The sequence below is a fragment of the Oryctolagus cuniculus genome, chromosome 5, assembly GCF_964237555.1.
Source record: "Oryctolagus cuniculus chromosome 5, mOryCun1.1, whole genome shotgun sequence".
NCBI classification, from domain to species: Eukaryota; Metazoa; Chordata; class Mammalia; order Lagomorpha; family Leporidae; genus Oryctolagus; species Oryctolagus cuniculus.
Genome location: NC_091436.1, coordinates 15,524,973 through 15,548,173, shown reverse-complemented (window position 1 = coordinate 15,548,173; position 23,201 = coordinate 15,524,973). Strand labels below are relative to the sequence as shown.

The following is a 23,201-nucleotide window of genomic DNA, read 5'->3' as shown; positions in this document are numbered from 1 at the left end:
GCAAGCTAGCACTGCGCAGCCAAAATGCAGAAAACTAGCAGACAAAGTACAGGCAAAGTTGGCACTGAATAAAGAATAGGGATGGCAAAGCAAAGAATCGGTAGTGCAAATTAGAAATAACCCTGAAACAATTTGCAAGATCAGTATTTTTTTTTAATTGAGAGAAGATTGAGGAAAGGGAGAGAGACAGATCTCCCATCTGCTGATTCACTGCCCGCATGTCCACAACAGCCAGCACTAGCCAGGCTGAAGCCAAGAGCCGAGAACTCATTCTGGATCTCCCACATAGAGCGCAGGGACTCAGCTACTTGAACCATCATCTGCTGCCTCCCAGGGCATGCAGTAGTAAAAATCTAGAATTAGAGTGAGGCTGGGATTCAAACACAGGCACTCTCTTAAGAGATGAAGGAATCCCAAGTGACCTTAACCATTATGCTACTACTATATACATATATACTATATATGATATACAATATATACACTATATAGTATATACATGTATATACACTATATGGAATATATACTGTAACAACAAATACCTGCCCCCAGTTAACTTCCGTTCATACTCCTCACTCTAGGCTAAATACTTGGTTTATAACAATAGTTATAGAGAAATCATGAAACAAATTTAACAACAGTCTTGAGTCAGTATGAAAAGATAAGTCAATAAATCTATTTGGGAAGTCAGAATTTTACTTGATAAAATTCATTAAAATTTTACCCAAATATTAAGATAAGCATTTTACTACTTGAAGTATTAGCCTTAATCTGTATGCAAAATAAAGTTAAATGATCACAAAAATTTACCAGTGGTTGTCTTACTTCTAGCCCTAAGCTAAGAAGATAAACCTAATGAGGAAACCATTGCTGTTCCCCTTCCACAGAGAGAAAACTGAGACAGAGGTCTAAGTAATTTTCACACAACCATGCGGCTGTGATTAAAACCAGATGCGCCTTACTAAAGGCTTTAGATAATAAATTACCTTGAGAAAAGTTTTTACCTAAATGGTTGGTTGAAATCTCTCGTAATAAGATGGTGAGGACAGATGTGATAAAAGGGAACAAGACTTAAAGGAAGTGATCCTCTGGACACTACTGTATCTCTTTTTATTTTTGAATGCTTAGAAATTGCAAGCCCCAGAACAATCCATATTTAGGAGGCCAATCTGAGAAGTTGCTATCCCAAGTCAGGTCCTCATGAATATTCTAGTCTTGCTTCTGCTGGGCTACAGGGAAATAGGCAAGGAAAGCAGGTGGTGCAGATAAGAGGAGACCCCACAAGAAGATGCCTCAGCATCAGGGTGCATCATCAATTTGCCTCTCTGTCTGCATTTGGAGACCCTCCATGCAGCACTAATCTTAAAAAGGGCAGTGTTCATTATTCAGTGTTAATCAATTTGATTAATATTCTAATACAGTTGTCCCCGGTATCCTAGAGAGATAGGGTTCCCCTTCTCACAGACATAGCAGCACCATGGTTACTAAAATCCAAGATACTCGAGTCCTTTATACAAGATGGGGTAATATTTGCATAGAATCTATACCATCCTCCCATTCACTTTAAATCATCTTTAAATTACTTATAACACCTAATACCATGTAAGTGCTATGTAAAATAGCTGTGATTTTTAAGGCAATATCAGCAAGAAAAAAATTTGCACATTTGCCATAGACACTATTCTTTCTGAATATTTTTTATCAGCAGTTTGTCTATATCAATTATTAAAATTTATTATCTCTCCAAATTGAGACTAGCTGAGATATTACACTATTTATTATAAGCAAAGCAGAGTCAACATGGAAACCCATATGAAATGAATACTCTAACAATAAATACAATCTGAGAGTACAGAGGATGATTCCATGTAGTATCAAAAAGGAAGTATTAAAGGAAGTAATTCTAAGCTAACAGCCAAACACATTTCTCATGCCTGTTCACAAATAAGCTGCAGGAGAAAAGCAAAGCCGAGCCCAGGATGCCAACCTGTCTGGCGCGTAAAGCCTCCTGAACGTCTCCGTCCAGCTCCGAGAGCTCAGCGAGGGTGTGCTCTAAGTCAGCGGAAAGCAGTTCCTTGGCCTTCATGAACTTCTCCTTCTCCTTGTTACTCAGGGCATGCATGATTCTCAGGCTGGACTGGACCTCTTCCTGATGAATCTGGATCTTTCTGATTTCTTCCTGGATGGCCTGCAGATTGAGGTCCAGGCAGAGTGGCCCAATGAGTTCTGCCTTCACCCTCCTCAGCCAGTCCAGGGAGCGGCTCATTTCAGTCTGGAAGTCTATACTTTGTACCATCCGGCTCTCGCACTCTGTCACGGTCTCGCCGATGGCAGACGTCAACAGTTTCAGCTCCTCTTGCCACAGCTGGATCTGACGCTTGGCTTTCTCATAAGCCAAGGGGTCCACGTGTGGGGTGAGATCGTCCAGATGCATGGCCACTCGTTTCAGTAGAATGCCCGAGTCCTGCAAACTTCCAGCCAAGGAGTGGTACATTTTGAGCTTCTCCTCTGCAGGCAGAGTTTCCTCATTCACTTTGGTCTGCTGTGTTTTCACAGACTCTAGTTGTCTCTCTAGCTGTTGGCACATCTTTTGGTGCTCTTGGTAAGCACTGGTGGCGTCTTCTAATACACTAACCCTTTGCTCCATCTGTCGTTTCAGTCTGTGATACAAGGTGACGAGGTGCATCATCTTGTCTGGCTGCCAAGGCTGACCTGTGCTACGGAAACTTTCCTTTTTCTGATTCAGTTCATCCACAGCTTCCCCGAGGCCCGTCACCTCGCCCAGAAGGGTTCTACAATCATCCTGAAGAGACAGAGCTTCTTCAACAATCAGGTTCGGGGGGACTTTGCTCATCTTCAAGAACTGATCTTCAAGCTCAGTCAGAGACTGGGTTGTCAGCTCAATCAAGGAAGAATATTCTCTCCGTGCAAGAATTGCCTCTTGCACTTTGTAGAATTTGTCTTTGGCCAAAGCAACAATAACATTCAGCTGTTGGGGAAGAGCATTGAGCTTTTCACTGAGGTAGGAATGATCAACTTCATTCAGTGATGGTAATATGGCCTGTCCAGTTCTCTGTAGCCTAAGTAGAAGATTTTCATATTCTGGAGATTGTTCTAGAATGTCTTGGTATTTGGCCAGTTGTGTGTGTAGCTCAGTACTCTCATTCATTAGGTTTATTTCAGGAAATGTAACAATATCTGCTTGTTTTAGCCAGTGACAGGCTTTATCAAAATCTTCCTTAAAATGCTTCCTAGAAACTAAACTTTTTTCCAGTTCTTGCAGCCGATGGCTACATTTTTGTAAAACAGTGTCATAGACACTCTGCAATTCCTGAAGCTTCCCCAGCACTTCACCCTTTTCCTGCTCTGTGACTCCCTTCATCAATTCTCGACCCTGGGCCCAAAGTCCCGAGACTTCATTTTGGTAAGTCTTGAGGCTAGCTTGTGCACTCTTACATGTTTTAACTTGTTTGTTCACATCATCTGGTAGCAGACAGATATGTTCACGGAACATTATCTTCCGTTCATGTTGCTGAATTTGGCTGGTGGCCTGGAACACTGCCATGAGGAACTGGGTCTTCTCGGACAAGGCCTTGTTTAAATACTTTCTTCGCTGGCCCACTAAGTCGCTGAGACAATTCACGTGCCTTTGGGCGTCAGAGAGTGCCTTCTGGATTACTTGCCGCTCATTGAGGCCAAGGTCGGCCATCACCCTATCAGCATCCTTTGTAAGTGATTTCAGGAGCATCTGTTTGGCCTCCAGTTCACTGCAGATGGCCAGGTGGTCCATGAGGAGGTTCTGAGCCAGATCTGGAGGGGGGCTGTGCTTTAGGGCCTCAGCTATGTTGGGCTGCTGCTCTTCTGCCCACTCCATTAGCTCCTGAAATCTGGACTGAACCACATGCAACTCCTCCAGATTGGTGACAGACGCTTGGATTTTCCTTTTTACAAGGTCCTCAAGCTGAAACCAGCGTTGTTCAAAGTGACTGGTCTGCTCTTTGACAAGTTCTTTGTCATCTAAATTTAGGTGCTCTATTATTTTCTGCTTTTGGTCTTTCAGCTCTTCAATGGCATATTTTCTCTCTTGCAAGGCCAATGCTAACTTTTGCAGTGCCTCCAGGTGGACAGCAGTACTCTCTGCGTCAGATCTGTAAGAATATTGAAAGATACAAGAGAAATTCAGCTTCAGTCATTGTGGGTTTTGGTTCAAACCGTGTCAAATTACTCTTCATCTTTTTCTTTAAGTGGATGGCCTTAGCTTAAGGTTAAGCTTATTGTGAGTAGCCTGGTTCATAGTTTATTGATAAAGGTGCTGTAATTATTATGGAATACAAGTCCCATCTCTTTCTATTCCAGAAGTTGAATCAAATCAAGCCACCTACATACTTGTCTACTCTGCCCTCCAATCACATCTGCCTTATGTTTTTAGTTTCCTTTGGCTCTGATTAACTGAGCAGAATCTAAACAGGAACAAGATCCCCGGGTGATTTGTGTAACATTATATTTTGAAAAGCAGTAATCAACTGCATTCTTGAAAATGGAACTGAAGGAAAAAAGTCATGATTTACGTGCTTTCATATGGGAAGTGAATCCAGTAAACAAGAGTTAAGTACAATCTGGAAGGTGAAACCAAGACTCTAATAAGCTACTCAATTTTGTACTTAGTTTTTTTTTTTTTTTTTTTTTGTCATTAGAAATCTTTAAGTGTGAAATGCAAAGAATTTTTATTCCCCTGACCAAAAGCATACAAGAAAGTAGAATCTTACTATCTCTTTCATTAACAAAGTGGTCAGTTCTGAAGTATGAGAAGCAGGGTTGGAGGCAGAATGAGTTCCATTTAGGATACAGAACTGAAGTGCTTTAAAAACTAGCGTAAGCTAGAAGTTCAGGATTTTGCTGATACTATACTGACTGGATAAATCACAGAGACCCTTAAAATGCTGAGCAAGTCAAAAGGAAAAAACCAACAAATCAAAATATTATACTGAAACAACAACAAAAACCCAGCATTGATGTAGCTGAATCCAAAACAATGTTGGTAGTTTTCACAGCTGAAAAGTTAAATCTTAGCAGGAACAGAATAGAGTTTAACAACTATAGTGGAAGTGTGGGATGGTTTTCACATGTTGACCGTGTGTGTGTGTGTGTGTGTGTGTGTGAGTGTCCTTTTCTTCAAAGGAAAAAGGTAGGAGGAGTTCCATCACTCAAATTACAAAAGACACAATTTATTTTGGATGACTTGATGATTTCTAGAATATTAAAAACCCTGATCATATTACAAATATATTATTTAAAACATTCATACGAAACCTAGGGAACATATACAGATTCAAGTGTTCATTTCACAAATTCATAAATAACAGTTCCACAAGGTAATTAAATAAAACCAGAAATATTCTTGGGATATTCTTTAAAGTGACTTAGTAATCATCTTTAGAATATTCTTTGAGGTCACAGAGAAAAACAGAGTCATTTTCAGATGATTCTCTTTGGCCCACTAGTAATTACAATATTAAGCTAGAAAACTAATGGCTGTATTTACCTGACAAAATTAGGTTAATAATGTTTCATTAACTCAGATATTGGTAATGATATTAAAAACATAAAGAAAGCGTTTTTGATTTTTATAGGAATTAGGAAATTTCTGGCTTTACACTTTGGTGACCCACTGGATAATTTCTCTTACCTGGCCAAGTTATCCCATTCCATAGTAAACTTTTCTAAGAATGCTTCAACAACATTCATTCGATCATGGTAATCTCTTGTTCTCCGAAGATCCTCTTCCCTTTGCAAGCAGAGATTGTTAGACTGAAGGCATAAGTCTAGCCACTGGTCATTTAAGTGGCTGATTTCCTTGTGTTCAGGAGACTCCTGATTTTTGGTGAGCTTGTTCACTTTTTCTATGACGGCACTCACTGATGCTTGCTTGGACTGCAGTTGCTTAACAAATTCCTAAAAGATGATAACAACAAAATAGAGAACGTGAAAAGAACCCTCCAAATACATACGGAATGGAGCCCAGTTATGTCATCTCTAAACACTTTAAGTTCCTTAATGTAAAAAAACTAAAGATTGCATAATGTGTCATGAGAAAATGAGAAAAATCTGTAAATCAGCATACTTCCTTATGAATGTGAAGTTCTGAAGTTCATAAGAATCAGAGTAACTGTAGTATTTATTTTGTTATTTTGAGATGTATAAAGAAAAACATAAATGTGAAACCATATTATTGTCACTAAAAAAAGTTAGTATCTTACCTTGGAGTAGTCCTAAGTTTACTAAAAATTTTTAAAGAGCATATAATTTCAAACAATTCAATTATTTCCTACCATTTTTTCCATATTTGCAAACAATATCCTAGCAGAAAACATGACTCATTATCATAGAAAAAAGTCTTAAAGTTTGTTAAAAATATGATCTCACTTCCAATAAAGTTTATATACTTATATAAGGAGTCTTTGAAATATCCTGAAAATGCATATTATGAAAAAACTATGCATGAATTTCATAATTTTGGGATAAAATAAAAATTTTTAAAAAACTATTTATTTACTTGATACACAGAGACAGAGAATCTGTACCCAGTAAGTCACTCCCCCAGTGCCCACAATGGCCAAGGCAGAATACAGGAGATAAAAGCCAAAAACTCAAACCCGGTCTCCCATTTGGGTGGCAGGAACCCAATTATCTGAGCCATCACCACTGTCACACAGTCTGTACTAACAGGAAGCCGGAATTCGGAGCTGGAGCTGGGAATTGATCCCAGGTACTCTAATGTGGAGGTGGGCATCTGAAATTGTGTCTTAATTGTTAGGCAAAATTCCCATCCCTCAACATTTATTTTTTAACTTCATTTTCTACAGTCATTTTGAGGTACAATTACATATTCTATAAATTAAATTTTTATTTATTAATCAAGTATTTAATTGCTAAGCTTACAACCCTATGACTTTTTAGTAATAAAAATCTAAAAAATACTAAGGCCTCATGTTTGTTTGTTTAGTAGCAGAATCTTCTGGCTCTGTAGGCTGAATGACAGCTGCTGTGTTCAGAAACAAAGCAGAGAGGGAATGTCCACTGATGCAAGTGGCCATCTGGAGCTCCAAGAAGATTTGGACGTTTACCATAAGGTCTGTCTTTCCTGGCACCAAAGGAAGGCTACTTGTTTGGATCCTCTCTTATTCCTCAAACAGTTGTGCCGAAGTCTAGGGATTGACAGACCCCCCAGCTTATTGAACTGAACTCCTAAGTCCATTTCCTGTTTTCTACTTTGGCCTCTTTATCTCCTCTGCAAATTCATTCCCACCTCTACTTGGGAAACCATGTTCTGGGCAATGTTGAGCTCTAGTTCCGAGTGTCTCCTCTTCATGTTCTGCACTTGCTGATCAGCGTCCTGAAGATAGATCCACAGCTCAGCTTTCAGACGCTTGATCTCCTCCCAGCCTTGAGTTAAGTTCTGTGCCTGCACAATCCTTTGTTCAATCTTGAGCAAACATAAGAATCAAAGTCAACAGAGATAGAAACTTCCATGCTTAGTGAAGACGACACACAGGCATGCAGAAGGGCAGACGCGCACACAACATGTACACACACACAGCTAAGCCCAAAAACACTTCTTTATTTACTTATTTTAGGTTTAGGGTGTCTAAAGACTTTGAATGCCTCAATTATGCCACGTGATTTCAGAGTTGTGGTGCTTTAAGAAATTCAACAATTTATTAAGTTCAAAAGCTGCCTGATTGGATTTTCACACCTCTCATTTCAACTCGCACACCCATCTGACTGACTCATGCATTTGGTGTTGGAGTTAACCAGAAAAGACACTGTTCTCTATTATATACTTGTTCTTCCTTCTGAGTTATTAATGTTTTGGATATATCTTTGGATTTGCTTCTCTGGATTTTGAAATTATATAATTTGTTTCAATAAACCACTCTGTAAAAATCTGCAGGTTATATCATGTCTCATAAAGATTTAACACCATATTTTGATAATATAATATAAGAGAAAAATCTTGTTATTTTAAGATATTTTCTTTTGGATAATTTTGCTACTGTGTGACCATTTATTAAAATAAATTCCAAATCCAAAGCTCATTTTTCTTTTCACTCTAAATATATCACCTTAAAGAATTAAAGGCTGCAGCAGCAGTAGCCATGAACAAATGACTCCTGTGCTGCCACTGTCTGTTGTGGATGGGTACTGCCAAATCATTACCATCCTTTCCACTGAGCCCACGTACAGCTTCAGAATCCTCTCAACAGCACACTTGATGGCCATCGCCTCCAAATAAGAAAGGTCATGACAGATGGCATGCTCTTCACCATTTCTGATGTAGTAGATCAAGAGTCAAGAGCCCCATCATATTAAGAAAAATTATATAGCATTATATATTACTTAATGACAGTAATACATTCTGAGAAATATGTCATTAGGGATAGCTTACCACTCACTTTGGCTATCTGAATAGACTTTTGCTACAAGGCTACAAATCTGTACAGTGTGATATTGTGTTGAATACTATAGGCAGTTATACCACAATGTATTATTGTACCTAAGCATATCTAAACAGACTAGGGAATGTAAAAACACTAGGCAATAGGACTTATGGAGCCACTGTGGCATATGCAATTTTTGTTGAATGAAACATGATTATGCAGAATTTGTGTTTCCTAAAGTAAAAGCTGAAAAACCGAGAAAAGAAAAAATATGGGGGAAGAGAGAGAATGGTAATTAAGGGAGAAAGCATACAAATAGGTAGCAATAGATTGGGAATCAATGATTCAGTTCTTATTCCATGGCTTCAGTGTCAGAGGACTCACTTTTCTATGACTTACCTGAAATTCAAATATCAATTTATTATAACGACATCACAGTACTATAGTAAGAAGCCTCACATATAACATTTGAGCAAGAGAATACAGTAAAACAAATCCCATGTGACCTTAATTTCCTTTTTTACCATTTGCTCTGTTTGTTGAATGTCTTTTGCTGTGGCTTTCACTGAAGAGTTTGACAAGTCACACATGGAGCAAAGAAGATCTAAGTATGTCCTTGCCTGCTCTTGCAAAGCTCTGAAGTGTTTGACCTGAAACAAGGCAATTGTGAGTGGAAAATAAAGATATGCTCAATTTACATGGCAAATATTTGTACCAAATGTAATATACTTTGTTGACATTTCAAAAATAATCTTGGCATGTTTAGTGTTCTTACCATGTCATAAGTGATATACACTAGAGACTCTCAGAAAAGAATCTATGTGTCCTCTGTTTCTCATTGAATTAAAGAAGTTTGTATGATGTTAAAAGAGGGGAGAAACCAAGACATTTCTACAGTCTTTCCAGATTCCCTGCTCACATGCTAGCTTATCCACTACCTTCTCTAGTCTATTGCTTAACATCTTTTTGCAGATCTTGGAGACATAAGGCAAAGGTCAGAGTGAGTTTGCAGGTTTCACTGGAATGAGGTGAAAGCACAGATGGTGGGCTACTTCTCTCTACACAAAGTTCATCTCTGACTCCTCCCTTTGCACAGATCCAAGAGAGGCTTCTCCTGGTGGATCCTTATTCAGAGAATAACGGGCATGGAGCAGTCCACAAAACAAAACCTTTGCTCCCATGGAGCTTATATTCTTAGGAGACAAATAATAAATAAACAAAAAATATACAATGCAATGCTTAGTGGTGTAAATACCAGGAAGAAAAGTCAAGATGGTGAGAGGACAAAGTATGAGGAGGAAGTGATGCTACTTCAGAAAGAGTCCAAGTCCAAGACGTCTCCAAAGAATCGACCTGAATGCTTGGCAGGTCAAGTCCTGGCAGGTCAGATGCAGCAAATACAAATCCGCAAGGCTGCAGCAGAGTGAGCCAGGTAGGAGCAGAGGTCAGAGGGGTGACCAGAGGCCAAATCACAGAGCGGAGTTGACTACACAGCCCAAACACTGTGCTTGTGCCTTCAGTTCACAGTTGTCGCTCCCCCTCTTCGTGGAGGAACGACACTGAACCCTGCGCTGTTCTTTCGTCTGCTCGGCCCTCCCCGGGTTTGCTGCTGGTTCTTCCCGGGTTGGCTACTATCCCTTCCACCTCCGTGGAAGGGCAGTTCCCCCTGGCCACATTCCCCACTTCTGCAGGGGAGCGGCACACCGCCGGCCGGCTTTCTCGGGGGCTGCACAGGTGTTATTCGGATAGATGTTCCCCTTAGATGTTCCTGGTGAATGCCGTCTCTCTCCTCCTTTATAGTCCTCCTCCGCCAATCCTAACTCGGCTGCCCACACGCCGAGTACGCTGCTCTCCTCTAATCAGGAGTAGGTCCTACAGTTTATTGGTTGAACTGGAGGCAGCTGCGTAGAAGCTGTTTTCTCCTCTCCCAGCGCCATATTGTGGGAGAGCAGATGCATAGAATAAGTCTTAATTCCAGTAACTCAGTCTAGTCCGGGTTGCTCCCCACACGCAGTTGCTCAAGCTCAGAACCACTGACATCTGAGGTCAAATGATTCGTCATGGAGGTGGCTGTCCTGGACAATGAAGGATGTTCAGCAGTGTCCTTGCTCTAACTACTGGATGCCAGCAGCATCCCCAGTAGTCTGAGTCATAGCAACCAAAAATGTGTTCAGAATGCCCCGTGTCCCCAGGAGTGAGGGCAAAGTCACTGCCTCCCTCAAGGGAATAACCATTGCAGTAGTTCCACTGGATGAGAAAAGATGACTCTTGTTAACAAAATGCAAGACATTATATGAACAGCTTATTGATAGGTCAGGGCAAGAATTTTGGAATTTACTCTAAGTGTGATGATAGGACATTGGAAGAATCATGGTCTGACCTCCACTCTGAGAGTCACCCATACTGTGCTGTGAAGAGCCTGTCGTGGGCAGGAAGGAAAGCAGGTGAGCATTTAGTCTACTGCAGGCATTGGCTGAGAAGTGATGGTGGTCTGCCTGGTGGTGGAGACTGAGGTGAGAAGTGGTTCTTGGCTACTACATAAACAGCAAGTCCTAAGGGGTCAATTTGACCCACAGAAACAATAGGTGATTTTCAGCATCATAAAGCCAATATTGAGCGTAAGCTTTTGATTATTTCAGTATCTTTTCTTCTGTGCTGTATGGACTGCCTAAATGTGCTATTCTTGTGTAGCTATAACAGACATAGAACAACTTCCCAGTAAGTCAGAGGTAGCACTTTATTTATCCAATGTACAAACTGACCAGCATTTCCCTTCTGATTAGTATTTAGTCACTAAGTAGTATACAAAAGCACCTTATCATGCACCTATGACCCAGAGGTTATCTGTCCCAAACAACTTCTGGAAATGAAAAAAGAGTAAGGTATCAGAACATTAATTTCATAAATGCATTTCATTTAAAGGAACAAATAATGATTTATTTTGGCCTGATTCCAAAAGTGTTGGAAGCCACAAACAGATTATCAGTTGCAAAAGGTTTTTGATAAAGTTAACTTCAAAGGCAAAGCTGGTAGCACTTTTTCCTATTCCCCCAAATTGACATTTTAGGCCTGATAAAAGCATATGGCACTCTGAGTGGAGTCAATTCAGTGTGTCATTTTCTTGTGGTCATGTGGTTTGTTATCATTATATATTTATTGAATGTCATAAGAGGGAGGTGCTGGGAACACACATCTCAGGACGATGACCATTGTGACCGTAGCCAACCCCAAGTTTCACCTCTCTGTGGTTGTCACAGTGGGATTCCCCACTCACAGATCCAGGCTGGCCAACCATTCAGGATCTGCTGAATTTTACATGAACCGGTACTTCTCAAGGGGAAAAGTAATTAAGATAAAACAAAACAAATCCCTTCCCCTTCAGTGCAGCTGAGGATCAGGTGTCTCCAGCACCTCTAATTCTCTTCTCTGGTTACTCTCAAAGAGCAGACAGCACGCTCTGAGAGACCAGGGAGAGAAGCAGATAACCATACAGCCACATAAGCTGGACCCAAGAAGGATTAGCATCCACTATGATTTCAGCTTATTCTGCTAGGTTTAGTGACTCTCCTCTCTGCTAGTAAAATGTCATGAGGATTAATACTTTTTCCTCCAGTGACTCACTTCATTTATTTTTTGGTAGCACAGTAAAGGAAAAAATTAAATCATTTGATTCTTGTGAGCTTCAGTTTCTTCCTAGTGATTATATTTATTTCTGAAAACTATAATGAAACACAAATGAAAGTGAGTTGTAAACAAAAAAGCAACATTATCTTTGTTCTGGATAGATCTGAATAAGCCACCAGACAGAACATGACTCAAGAAAGCTTCCATTTCTCATGGAAAAGCAGAGTATAGAGAGTCTTTAATACATTTTTCTAGATTCAAAGACAGCTGGGTTTCATTTGTTTTGATCCCCTTGTTTATAAAATAAAGTATGAGGGTACTTCAAAAATCTCATAGAAAGCAAGGATTGTAAGAAATATGCACATGGATTTCCAGGTTTCTTTGCACCAAAATCAATCTTATCTTTTAATTCCATTTTTCTACAAATGAGGTACTTGTTTATACAGTATGTGAACCATTTCATGACTGAATTAATGTAAATCATTTGGCCAGAAAGTTTATTTTGGAGGATAAATAAACTAGATATGCTTCCTAGATGCACCAAATGAAAAAGTCAATTATATTAGTCTGTTTTGAGAAAAACTGAATTATTTAATACTGTCAATATCCTGTAACACTAATCTTTACAACTAAATTCCTTTGAAATGTTTTCTCACAGGATTAATACTGCATAGAAAAGCTGCTTAGTACATAGGCTATTAAAATATTTCCCCATATTTGGATGAAGTCTAAGTAGCAAACATTTAAGCATTTGAATGTCAAAATAATATGCAATAGTAACATATAACAATGTCAATTTCATTAATGATTTATTAAGTAAATATTGTGTCAAAAAACTGTGAGAGAAGCTAGTGTTGTTTTTTTTGTTCACAGATTGTGCTTGCTTGTGGTATATTTGAATTTCACCATAACTTTCAGAAGTATATATACAACTCAGCCTTTTCACCTGTAGAGTCTACATCCATACGTTCAGCCAATCGCATACCAAAGACATTAGAAAAAAATTGCATTGGTCCAGAACATGTATAGATGGTTTTTTTTTCCCTTGCCATTTTGCCCTAAACAATATAACAACAACTTCCTTAGTCTTGACATTGTGTTAGGTCTTATAAATAACTTAGAGATGATTTCAATTACATGGGAGCATTGTGTAAGTTACATTTAAATACTATGATATCTTATGTTAAGATCCTCAAGCATCTTGAGGCTTGGGTATCTGTGGGGGTCATGAACTAATATGCCATGGCTACTGAATATGGTCTGCACTTAATCATACATTAACAGGTGGGAAACTGACACTCACAGAAGTAAACTGTGGTCCGCCCATTGACTAAGTGCTAGAGTTGGTCCTTAGTTACAGCACCTATACTTTTTATTCTATCACTGGTCCCTCAATATTTTGTCCTTACTGGCTGGAACAAGAACTCAACCTTTGACAAGCTCAGCCCTTATACTTTGGGATTTTCAGGAGCCAGCACCTAAGTATTCAATATATTTTCAGTGATTATATATCTGAACATACACTAGAGTACAGTGCCATAGAACACTAGAACCAATTTAAGGAGCCTACTACCTGCTTCACGGCTTCTGCCCTGCTGAGAGGTGGCTGTGGGCTCGGCTTTAAGTCTGGCTGGACCGCAGAGAGCCAGGCCTGGCACTGCTGCAGAGTGTCTTGCCGGCTGACGTGCTTCTGAAGTTCATGTTCTAGACTCCGGTACACCTGACACAGAACAATCATGCTGAGGATTAGAGTGTTGCTTTACGTTTCTCCAAGAGCCATTGGAATTAAATGAAATACATCAACACATCCGTTTACAATGACTTTCTCACAGAATCCACCAATACCATATGCATATCTAAGATGCTTGCATATGTTGCAAAATTCTGTGGCTATCCCAACTTTATAACTTTCCATGAACGTATCAGGATTTATATAAGCATGGAACCCTGTTAGAATACATGAGATCATTGAAGTAAACTGTAACAAACAGGTCAGAAGTTTTTGCAGCTTTTTGTCTATGGTATACATATTGCACTTTTTGTTTAAGCTAGAAACTAAAAATAATAATTAAACACCATCTCAAGAAAAGGTAACCTGAAAGAAAACATCTAACTCAGATGTTCTTGCTTTCAGGGTAGAGTCAAGCTGGGATGAAATTATTACAGAGAACATGATGCCCTCATTTCATCTTAGAAATTATGTTCCAGAATAGCAATAACCCAAAAGTTCATACACTTTCTGATATATCCATTCAATTAACTAGTCTGCAACCAGCCAACCAATGTCATTTTATTCATAAAGACATATTGATAAACTACCATTGTCTCTTTGAAATTGAAGTGATAAATAGCCTTGATATTTCCTGAGCAAACTATTTCATAAAAAGTAAAAAATAGGAAAATGAGTTTAGCCTGGAATTTCTTTCATTAATGAGACAACTAAAGTGGTCAATGAAATCTGTCTTTCTCTGCCAGCTGTTAAATTCATCACTTTCATTTGACATTGAGTGTGTCCTTTATTCTCATTTCAAGCAAAAAAAAAAACTTAAAGGAGTTAGTTCTCTGTTATCACTTTTCAAACACAGTAAGGTTCAGACTATATATTCTTAGAGTTTCAACTGCTTTTTAAAAAATTATATAGGTCTTTGCAAAATTTGCCTATGTTTTTCTTTTCTATTTATTTTCATTTATTTGAAAGACAAAGAGACACAGACAGAGATCTCCCCTTTGCTGTATCTCTTCTCAAATGCCCACAACAGCTGGGCCAGGCTGAATCCAGGACTCTGGCACCCAACCTGGTCTCCCACCTTGGGGGGCAGGAATCCAAGTGCTGAGTCATCACTTGCTGAACCCAAGATACATGGAAGCACAAGTGGGAATTGGAAGCAGAGGCAAGACATGAACACAGGCACTCTGATTTGAGATACAGGCAGCATAGGCAATATCTTAACCACTGCATTAAAAAAAATTTTTTTAATTTAAGCTCTATAACCAATGCAAAGAAAACCTCTGATACAAATAATTCAGTTGCCATAAATCCTTGTCAATGAATGAGCTCACAAAACAGCTCCACATACAGTCATGTTGTTTTTATCTTGTTCTATTCTGCTGTCTGTCATTATCAAAATTAATTGTTAGATTTCTTTTTTAAAAAGTTTTTGAAAGTTAATTTTTCAAATTACCTAATGTCACTCAGCATTTATTTTTGTCAAATTTGCAAAAATGATAGAACTGGTTTCCTTTTAAAGCACAGACCAGTTTCGCAATCTCTCACTGTATCTCTCCAGTTCTTACTGGCTGGCTCAGTAACAAAAATACATGGAAGACTTTTATAGGCTTAACAAAATTTTTGCCATGTCATCTAAAAGTTCTAGAATAATATGAAGCTATCTACTTATTACGTTTTCATTTAAAGGAGAATTCTTATTCATCTTAGACACATTTCTATAACATTAATGATACTATTTTAGTGGAAACACACTCTTCAAAGTATAACTCAAAATTGGTACTTACTCCTTTTTGCAAGTTCTATATGAATGCCTAAAATAGTGAGTTAGAGTAGAATCTAGATTGCACAGAGTTAAAAAAACAAGATAATAATTGTGACAACTATGAAACATTTATTTTGGTCTTACAGACTAACTGGTAAATTGGAAAGAAGTATTGATGGCATGCAAATAAAAACAAAACAACTTTGTAACAAAATTCTTAATCAAATCATGGCATGAAGGCACTGGATAAAATTATATGGCTGAAAGTCTCTACTCACTCACATTGATTGTATGACAGATTACAAGACTTTAGTTTTGTGTTCCCACAGAGATGATGAATCTATCCTATTTTCTGTCTGGAAAGACAACAGAACTCTCCCAAAGACGTAAGCATTGATCGTGTCCGAGAAAATCTCTAGATTGCACCATCATCACAGAGCATGCTGGTGGCACTCACCCTCTGAGCTGTGCTGCAGATCGCGGAGTAACTGTCCTTTGTCCCTTGCAGATGCGCATGCACACTCTGTTTAAGTTTGGCTTGCAGGTGGTCTGCACATTGGCTTATCAGAGTGTTGCCTTTAGTTTTCAGGCTGTCCAAACGGTCTTCGAAATTAGCAATTTCTTCCATCATTGCCTAAAAAATGAAGCAGAGTCCTCCTAAGCCCACTTTTAGTTCCAAGTGAACTTTGCATCAAACAGGCAGCTTAAAATCCATAACTTCACTGTGTAGTAAAGTTTCTAGAAGAGTTTTGCAATCTCTAGATCAATATCAGCAAATTTAAAAAAAGCAGCGTGTGTTTGGTGGTTAGGGATACTGCAATGGGAAAGCAGTGGGTGTAAGGAAATGATAAGTAAGCCTTTGCTACAGTATGCTCATGCATCATAGTACTATTACCGGAGAAAAGGTATGATTACCAGAGAAAAAAACATATATTGTTCAGATCTATAATTTATAATTTTGGAATAATTTCATCTAAAATAATTATTTTTATCAAATTTATAGATTTTTCTAATTTCTATAATGATCTAATGTCTAATTATTTATATAAAACTACGTCTAATGTGTATGTCAATTAAAGTAACATTTACTCTTTATTAAGCACCTATTATATAGTCCAGGTATTATACATAAGCCCTGAAAAAAACATTGTGTGAGGGGTCTTTAAAAAGTTTAAGGAAAAGTGGATATTATGAGAAAAACTCCATTGGAGTTCAACATTTTTCCCCAAAAAAATGTTACATTTTCTTTCCCTTTTTCTGTGAGCTTTGTATGTTACAGGTGAGGGGGCTGAAGCAGAGAGAGGTCATGTGATACACTCCAGGTCATTCAGGTAATAAATGGCAGAAGCCTTCAGCTCCAGACACGTCTCTGCCTGATTTTAGCTCACACTGCAAGACCCACTCGTGTTCTCTAGTGAGAATTCTCATGGATTATCTAGGGGGGAGGAGCCAGCTTTTTTTTTAAAGTAGATTGCAATTTCCCTTTCCGTTACAGGATGTAATGACAAAGGACACATTCCAACACAGAGTTGCCAGGGTTGACTCTTCAGTTGATCTCAGGGAAATTCAGTGAGCTCTCAGCACTGCTGTGTGACAGAATATTATACACACCCAATCAAAAAGAACGCATTGAGTTGAATAGAATCATATAATGATTGAAATTTTTTTCCTGTTAAGTCACCCCATAGAATTGTGACCATATGGCATCTGTCAGCTGGTCCACCATAAATCTTACTAAAACCATATATTAAAGATAATACTGCATATATTGGTACGTGCTTTCACAATTGTAATCTCCTGTGACTATCAGAACAGTTCTTAGCTGGGGATGGTATTGTGACCATCCATCACAGAGAATAAGAAAGCTCAGAGAGGCTAGGTTTCCTGAGGGAGGAAGGGGAACACATGTTCTAAAATTCAACCTTCTTGAACAACAGTCCTGTATCCTGCCTTTGGCTGCACCTTTCTACAATAGAAATAATCTTCTTCTTTGCTAAATTGTGCTAGAAAATTGAATTTTGAGACACCTTTCAACTGGGGAAAGTGCTATACTGTGCTCAGAAGTCCAATGCCAGCACTGAACCGTTCTTGATTCCCCTGTTGAGTTCCATCGTTCTCAGTTGCCAGATGTGCTGAGACTCAGATCTGACTGACTCTTCAGGTACAATCTTTATATCACAGCGATGCACTGTACACAGGTACACACACACACACACACAGGCAGTGCGAAGGCCATCCTGGGGCAGCCCATCAGGGATCAGTGTACCTTGTGGTGGGCCAGTTGTTGGGTGATTGTCTCCAGGCTGCTGGTCTCCAGCAGGTCAGGTGCCACCAGCCGGCCCGACATCTGCAGCAGCCACTTTTCCACCTCCTGGAGCTCACTGTTGTATTCTTCGTGGTCTTTGACTTTCGCCTCCAGGCTGAAGACATGCTCCTGTCAAACCAAGTGTCCACCAGAGGTGACTTTCAAGCCCAAAACTTACTTATTCAAAGCTGTTTTGTATTTCACAAGTGCAACAACTCACAGGTTTGTAGAGATAGTTATCTCAGGTGACAACTAGGAATAGAAAAACATGCCATCTAAATGTCCATTAGGCTGAAAGGAAAAGCACTGACCCATACCAATTCTTAAAACTGCCTTGTAGAGAGGAAGGACTCAGGTGCCCTTAGGCTGGAAAATAAAGACATTTATTGGATCTCAGATATCCCTTACCTTGGCGGTGCTGCAGAGGTCCTGGTAATCACTTTGAAGTTTGTCTACTTTGTCCTTTAATGTAACATCCTGCACCAGTTCCAGGAGCGCTTCCCCTTTCTCTCTCACTGACTTTACTGATGGTTCCTGGGACAGCACCATTTGTTGAAGGGACTTGAATTACAAAGAAAAGAAAAAGAGCTTTCACATCCGTCTGAAAAAGGTGGATACACATGTACCTGTGGCACGGATGACACACCTCTCTGTGCGGAACAAAGTCCATGAGCCAATGTGTGCGAAACAATAAGGAGAGAAGGCTATATGATTTATGGCTAATACAGTTTTCAAATACATAATGAAAGCAACTGATTACACTTTTCTTTGGGCGTGGAGAAGAACAGTGGGAAGCAATCACGTTTGGCTAAATACACATTTGGCTAACAGCTCCTACTTCTGGATTCAACCTCATTCCTTTTGGTAGAGAAATAAAAATCACAAGATCAGATGAAGGGAGTGAAGCCTCTTTCTTTGATTTTGAGATCAGAAAGTTAGCTCCAGGCTGAGCTAGATTTGGAGCTGGGGGACAGGGCAGAATTCTAGTTGAAAGCTTGCTGAGCTAAAAGCACTATTTAAATACATGGAAAAAAAAATGGAGAAGAGGAAAAGTGATTGTGATTATTATGTGGCACCTTCAAAAACAAGCTGTCAGGCTTGGTCAAGAGGCCAAAGATAGAAACAGAAATATCAGTTGGAAGAGATATTTTAAAAAGCTCCTGAAGGAAAAACTTGAGAGTAGGCCAGTCATTATTTCAGACTATCACCAAACCATTCAGATCAAGTTTAGAACATAAATTATTCCACATATAAGCTTTGATAATTGCTACCCAAATTTGAGCAAGTTAAATAGTTTTAAATCATGGGCAGCTACAGATACATCAAAATTCTTTCAAAAATTAATTTCTAAGGTATTTAGCTATGATTTTAATTAGAATTTATTTTATCCCAAATATGATACCTCATTTTCAATTAACCAAACATTAGATTCTAGGCCTTGGGTACCAAAATATGAATATAACCATTGACCTGGGACAGATAAAATTGTTAGGGAAGGGATCCTGAAATTCACTGGTATCTATCCGGAGGACCTATAGGCCTGGATCGTACTGTCAAGGAAGATCTACATTTATAGGCTGATGGATGCGATAAATTCATTGACAGATCAGACACTTGAATGGAAGCATAGCACTGAGGTATCTTATTCAGCTCAATAAACCTTTCCCATTTTGTCCCTACAGACCTCCCTCCAAAGTTGCTGACAAGCAACGAAGTTATTACCTTGTATTTAGATAACTGAGCTTTTTTCTCATACAATTCCACTTTGGGTTCTTCAGGACCGTGCAGGATTTCTTGGTATTCTGCTATCCACTGGGTCAGTGCTTTGCATTTATCGGAGAATTCTTTTGTTAAGTGAAGACCTTTCTCCAGGCTCACGTGCTCTTTTCGGACAGTGCTTGTCAGCTCTTTCAGCTGCTCCACGTGATCCCGGATCTCCTTTCTCAACGTCTCAGCCTCCCCTGGCTCCAGGTAGGGAAGAGCCTTTTCTCCCTTCTCCCGGGCAGATTTCAGCAAACTGTGGCCTTTTTCCATGTCTTTCAGCAAACCCTGAGAAAGAGAGGAGTGGGAAGCAAAGGCAGAGTTAGTCTTATTTCTCTCCTTTGAAGAAAAATCTGTCAAGTCCTATTTGGAGTCACCTATTTCCCTTTCAAATAAGCTGTTGAGGGAGTGGCCGTTAAGTCTGAATTCAATTCCTGACTCCAGCTTCCCTCAGATGCAGACCAAGGTAGGCAGAGGTGATGGCTCAACCAATAAGGTTCCTGCCACCCGTGTGGGAGACCAAGATCAAACTGTTGGCTCCAGGCTCCAGCCCTGGCATTTGGGAGTGAACTATAAATGGGAACTCATGTGTATGTGTATGTGTGTGTGTGTGTGTGTGTGTGTGTCTGTCTCTTGAATAAAAAAAAAGTTGTTGAAGTTCATAACGAGATTTCATCTTCCAGGAATCAGGTTATTTTTTAATTTAAATAAAGGTTTTAAAAGTATTCAGCAATGTATCATTTTAAGTCATATACTCAGAAAAGGACTTGGCACTTCTCTATCTTTATTGATCTCCCTAAGGATCTGAGTTAAAACGTGTTATGGCGGCTGGCGCCGCAGCTCACTAGGCTAATCCTCCACCTGCGGCGCCAACACACCGGGTTCTAGCCCCGGTTGGGGCGCAGGATTCTGTCCCAGTTGCTCCTCTTCCAAGCCAGCTCTCTGCTGTGGCCCGGGAGTGCAGTGGAGGATGGCCCAAGTGCTTGGGCCCTGCACCTGCATGGGAGACCAGGAGGAGGCGCCTGACTCCCGGCTTCAGATCAGCGCGGTGCGCTGGCCACAGCAGCCACTTGGGGGGGTGAACCAACGGAAAAAGGAAGACCTTTCTCTCTGTCTCTAACTCTGCCTGTCAAAAAAAAAAAAAAAAAAAAAAAAAAAAAAAAAAAAAAAACACATGTTAAGGCATTGGACTAACTGGACTATGCATCTGAGATGGAGTCTCTTAATACCTAACAAAGTAGAAATTGGTGAAGTCTTTCACGGGAAGCACCACAAGTGAAAGCCACGTTTGGCCTCATGATGTTTCGAATGAAATGATGCACTCAAGATCATCAGTCGTGTGGATCTGGGTTGGACACAGGAATTTTTCTACATCTCCACGGGGGAAGCAGACACTGAGTGAATGAGGAGAGGTTTGAGACAAGTCTGCAGGATGCAGGCCTACCTCCAATGTCTTCAGTTTCTTCTCCATCATGACTTTATCTACTTTATCAATCTTGGTAGCCACATTCTTGAAGTTTTTATGCGTAGAGCCATACCAGTCAGAATAGGAACTGAGGGATAATTCTGATTCCTCCAAACTCTGGATCTCTTCCTCCAGGAATTTCACTTGTTCCTTGCAAAGAAAAGAGAAACATGAACCAGGGATAGAAGTCCTGCACCAAGGTCTTCATTGATAAATACACAAGTGCACTGGAAGTTACAGAAAGGCTTGTGGCTGCCGCTGCGGCTCACTAGGCTAATCCTCTGCCTTGCGGCGCTGGCACACCGGGTTCTAGTCCCGGTCGGGGCACCGGATTCTGTCCCGGTTGCCCCTCTTCCAGGCCAGCTCTCTGCTGTGGCCAGGGAGTGCAGTGGAGGATGGCCCAGGTGCTTGGGCCCTGCACCCCATGGGAGACCAGGAGAAGTACCTGGCTCCTGCCTTTGGATCAGCGTGGTGCACCGGCCGTGGCGGCCATTGGAGGGTGAACCAACGGCCAAAGGAAGACCTTCTTCTCTGTCTCTCTCTCTCACTGTCCACTCTGCCTGTCACAAAAAAAAAAAAAAAAAAAAAAAAGGCTTGTGAGGCTTTGGTCCACTCACCAGCACTTGGAGCAGCAGGGCCTGGTACCTGGAGGTCAGCTGCGTGGCCTGGCATCCCAGGCTGCTGCCCACGTGGCTCTCGTCCAGTATCTCCTGTGCTCTCGCTCCCACGTCCTCGACCTCATCTCTGTAAGCAGTCACTTCTTCCTGCCATTTCTGAAATGACACAGGAGTTGGAGGGAAAGTCCAATCTTAGCCATCTTGAACAAGACAAGTACACACATATATCTTCTTAACAGGAAGTGATTCCAGCATGTATTTAGAATATATTTATTCTGAGATGTAATTTTGATGTCATATATAACCTTTGTGAAAAAAATGTATTATGGTAACACTATAAAAGCCATAAATTTGAGAATTTGGGGACCTTTCTTCATATATTACAATTCTGTTAAAAACTGTAAAAAAAATGACATTTTTTGTATTTTCTTTCAACTTTAAAAATAGATGAAAAAATAAGAAGAAATTCTCAAATTCCAAGCATTATTGTTGGATGCATACATTGAAATTGCACAAAACTAGAATAAAATTAATTATCAAATATCATTTCAATGTACAATGTCTGAGCAATTTCATATCAGAACTGTAAACTTAGGTGATTGTAGTACCAGCAAGTATATCTTTACAAAGCAAGGCTATAGGGTATGAGAATAAAATATAAAATACTTCCATTAAGCTACATTCTATCAAAGAACAAGCTATGAAATAAGCACCGTAAGATGTATGCTTCATTGTAATTTTTAAGTTTCTAAGCAGAGAGATTTTACAAAATCTAAGCCTTAAACAGTTAAAATTTTAATGAAACAAGTAACTGCTGTATTCAATTCCCATGAGTGGTACCTTCATCTGATGTAACTGTATCTCCTTGGTGGCCCGGTTTGACTGACGCCCCGTCCTAAGACTAACTTTCTCCTCCACTGTTTTTAGCCATTCATCCACTTGCTGAAACTTCTGCTCCATCAGCCTCAGTTTGTTCACGATGTTATTGACCTGAGTTCGGGTCTCAGACAGTCTGTGTTGGAAAGCCTGCCAGTCCTGCCGCAGGGACTCCAGCAGCCGGTCCTCCGCCTGTGGGATACCTGAGGGGATCACTTCCTCCCTGGTGTGCAGCACTGAATTCAACAGGGCCTGCCCCTCTGCACAGTGCACCTGTAGCTCCTGCGAAGAAAAAGGCACGGCTGTTACACCTCACCCACAGTTCACACTTGCATGGGTTCACACGGCTACACAGCTTACCCAAGCCAAGTGGGCCAGCTTGAACCTGACAGGGGAGAAATTTATTCTACCTTATATAAAAAGTTTGCATGTAACACTAAATACTGTTTCTCAAGTCAAGAGAAAGACTTTAAAATTTTTCCAATTAAAATAATTACATACACACAACCTAATATTTTTCTCAATTAACAGTTTCTGAAATTGGGCTTTTCAGCCAAAAGGCAAAAACATATATGATGAAAGGAGCTATTGTTTAAAAGAATGAACTAAGTTTGTAACTGAATGAGC

At 39.9% G+C, this 23,201-nt stretch overlaps 1 protein-coding gene across 28 annotated transcripts in view; it reads right to left on the bottom strand.

Annotated features, from left to right (window-relative positions):
• SYNE1 (spectrin repeat containing nuclear envelope protein 1) overlaps nucleotides 1–23,201 on the bottom strand; it is a 551,595-nt gene that overhangs the window by 206,655 nt on the left and 321,739 nt on the right. For all 28 annotated transcript variants that reach the window (XM_051855247.2, XM_070073379.1, XM_070073388.1 and 25 more), the window contains 12 exons: nucleotides 22,539–22,856; nucleotides 21,699–21,854; nucleotides 21,061–21,231; nucleotides 19,578–19,904; nucleotides 18,264–18,416; nucleotides 17,817–17,984; nucleotides 16,008–16,184; nucleotides 13,633–13,779; nucleotides 8,960–9,085; nucleotides 7,304–7,480; nucleotides 5,684–5,949; nucleotides 1,985–4,145 (listed from right to left, as the gene is read on the bottom strand). In XM_051855247.2, coding sequence (XP_051711207.2) covers nucleotides 1,985–4,145; nucleotides 5,684–5,949; nucleotides 7,304–7,480; nucleotides 8,960–9,085; nucleotides 13,633–13,779; nucleotides 16,008–16,184; nucleotides 17,817–17,984; nucleotides 18,264–18,416; nucleotides 19,578–19,904; nucleotides 21,061–21,231; nucleotides 21,699–21,854; nucleotides 22,539–22,856 — 4,347 coding nt within the window. The remainder of the gene's footprint in view (nucleotides 1–1,984; nucleotides 4,146–5,683; nucleotides 5,950–7,303; nucleotides 7,481–8,959; nucleotides 9,086–13,632; nucleotides 13,780–16,007; nucleotides 16,185–17,816; nucleotides 17,985–18,263; nucleotides 18,417–19,577; nucleotides 19,905–21,060; nucleotides 21,232–21,698; nucleotides 21,855–22,538; nucleotides 22,857–23,201) is intronic.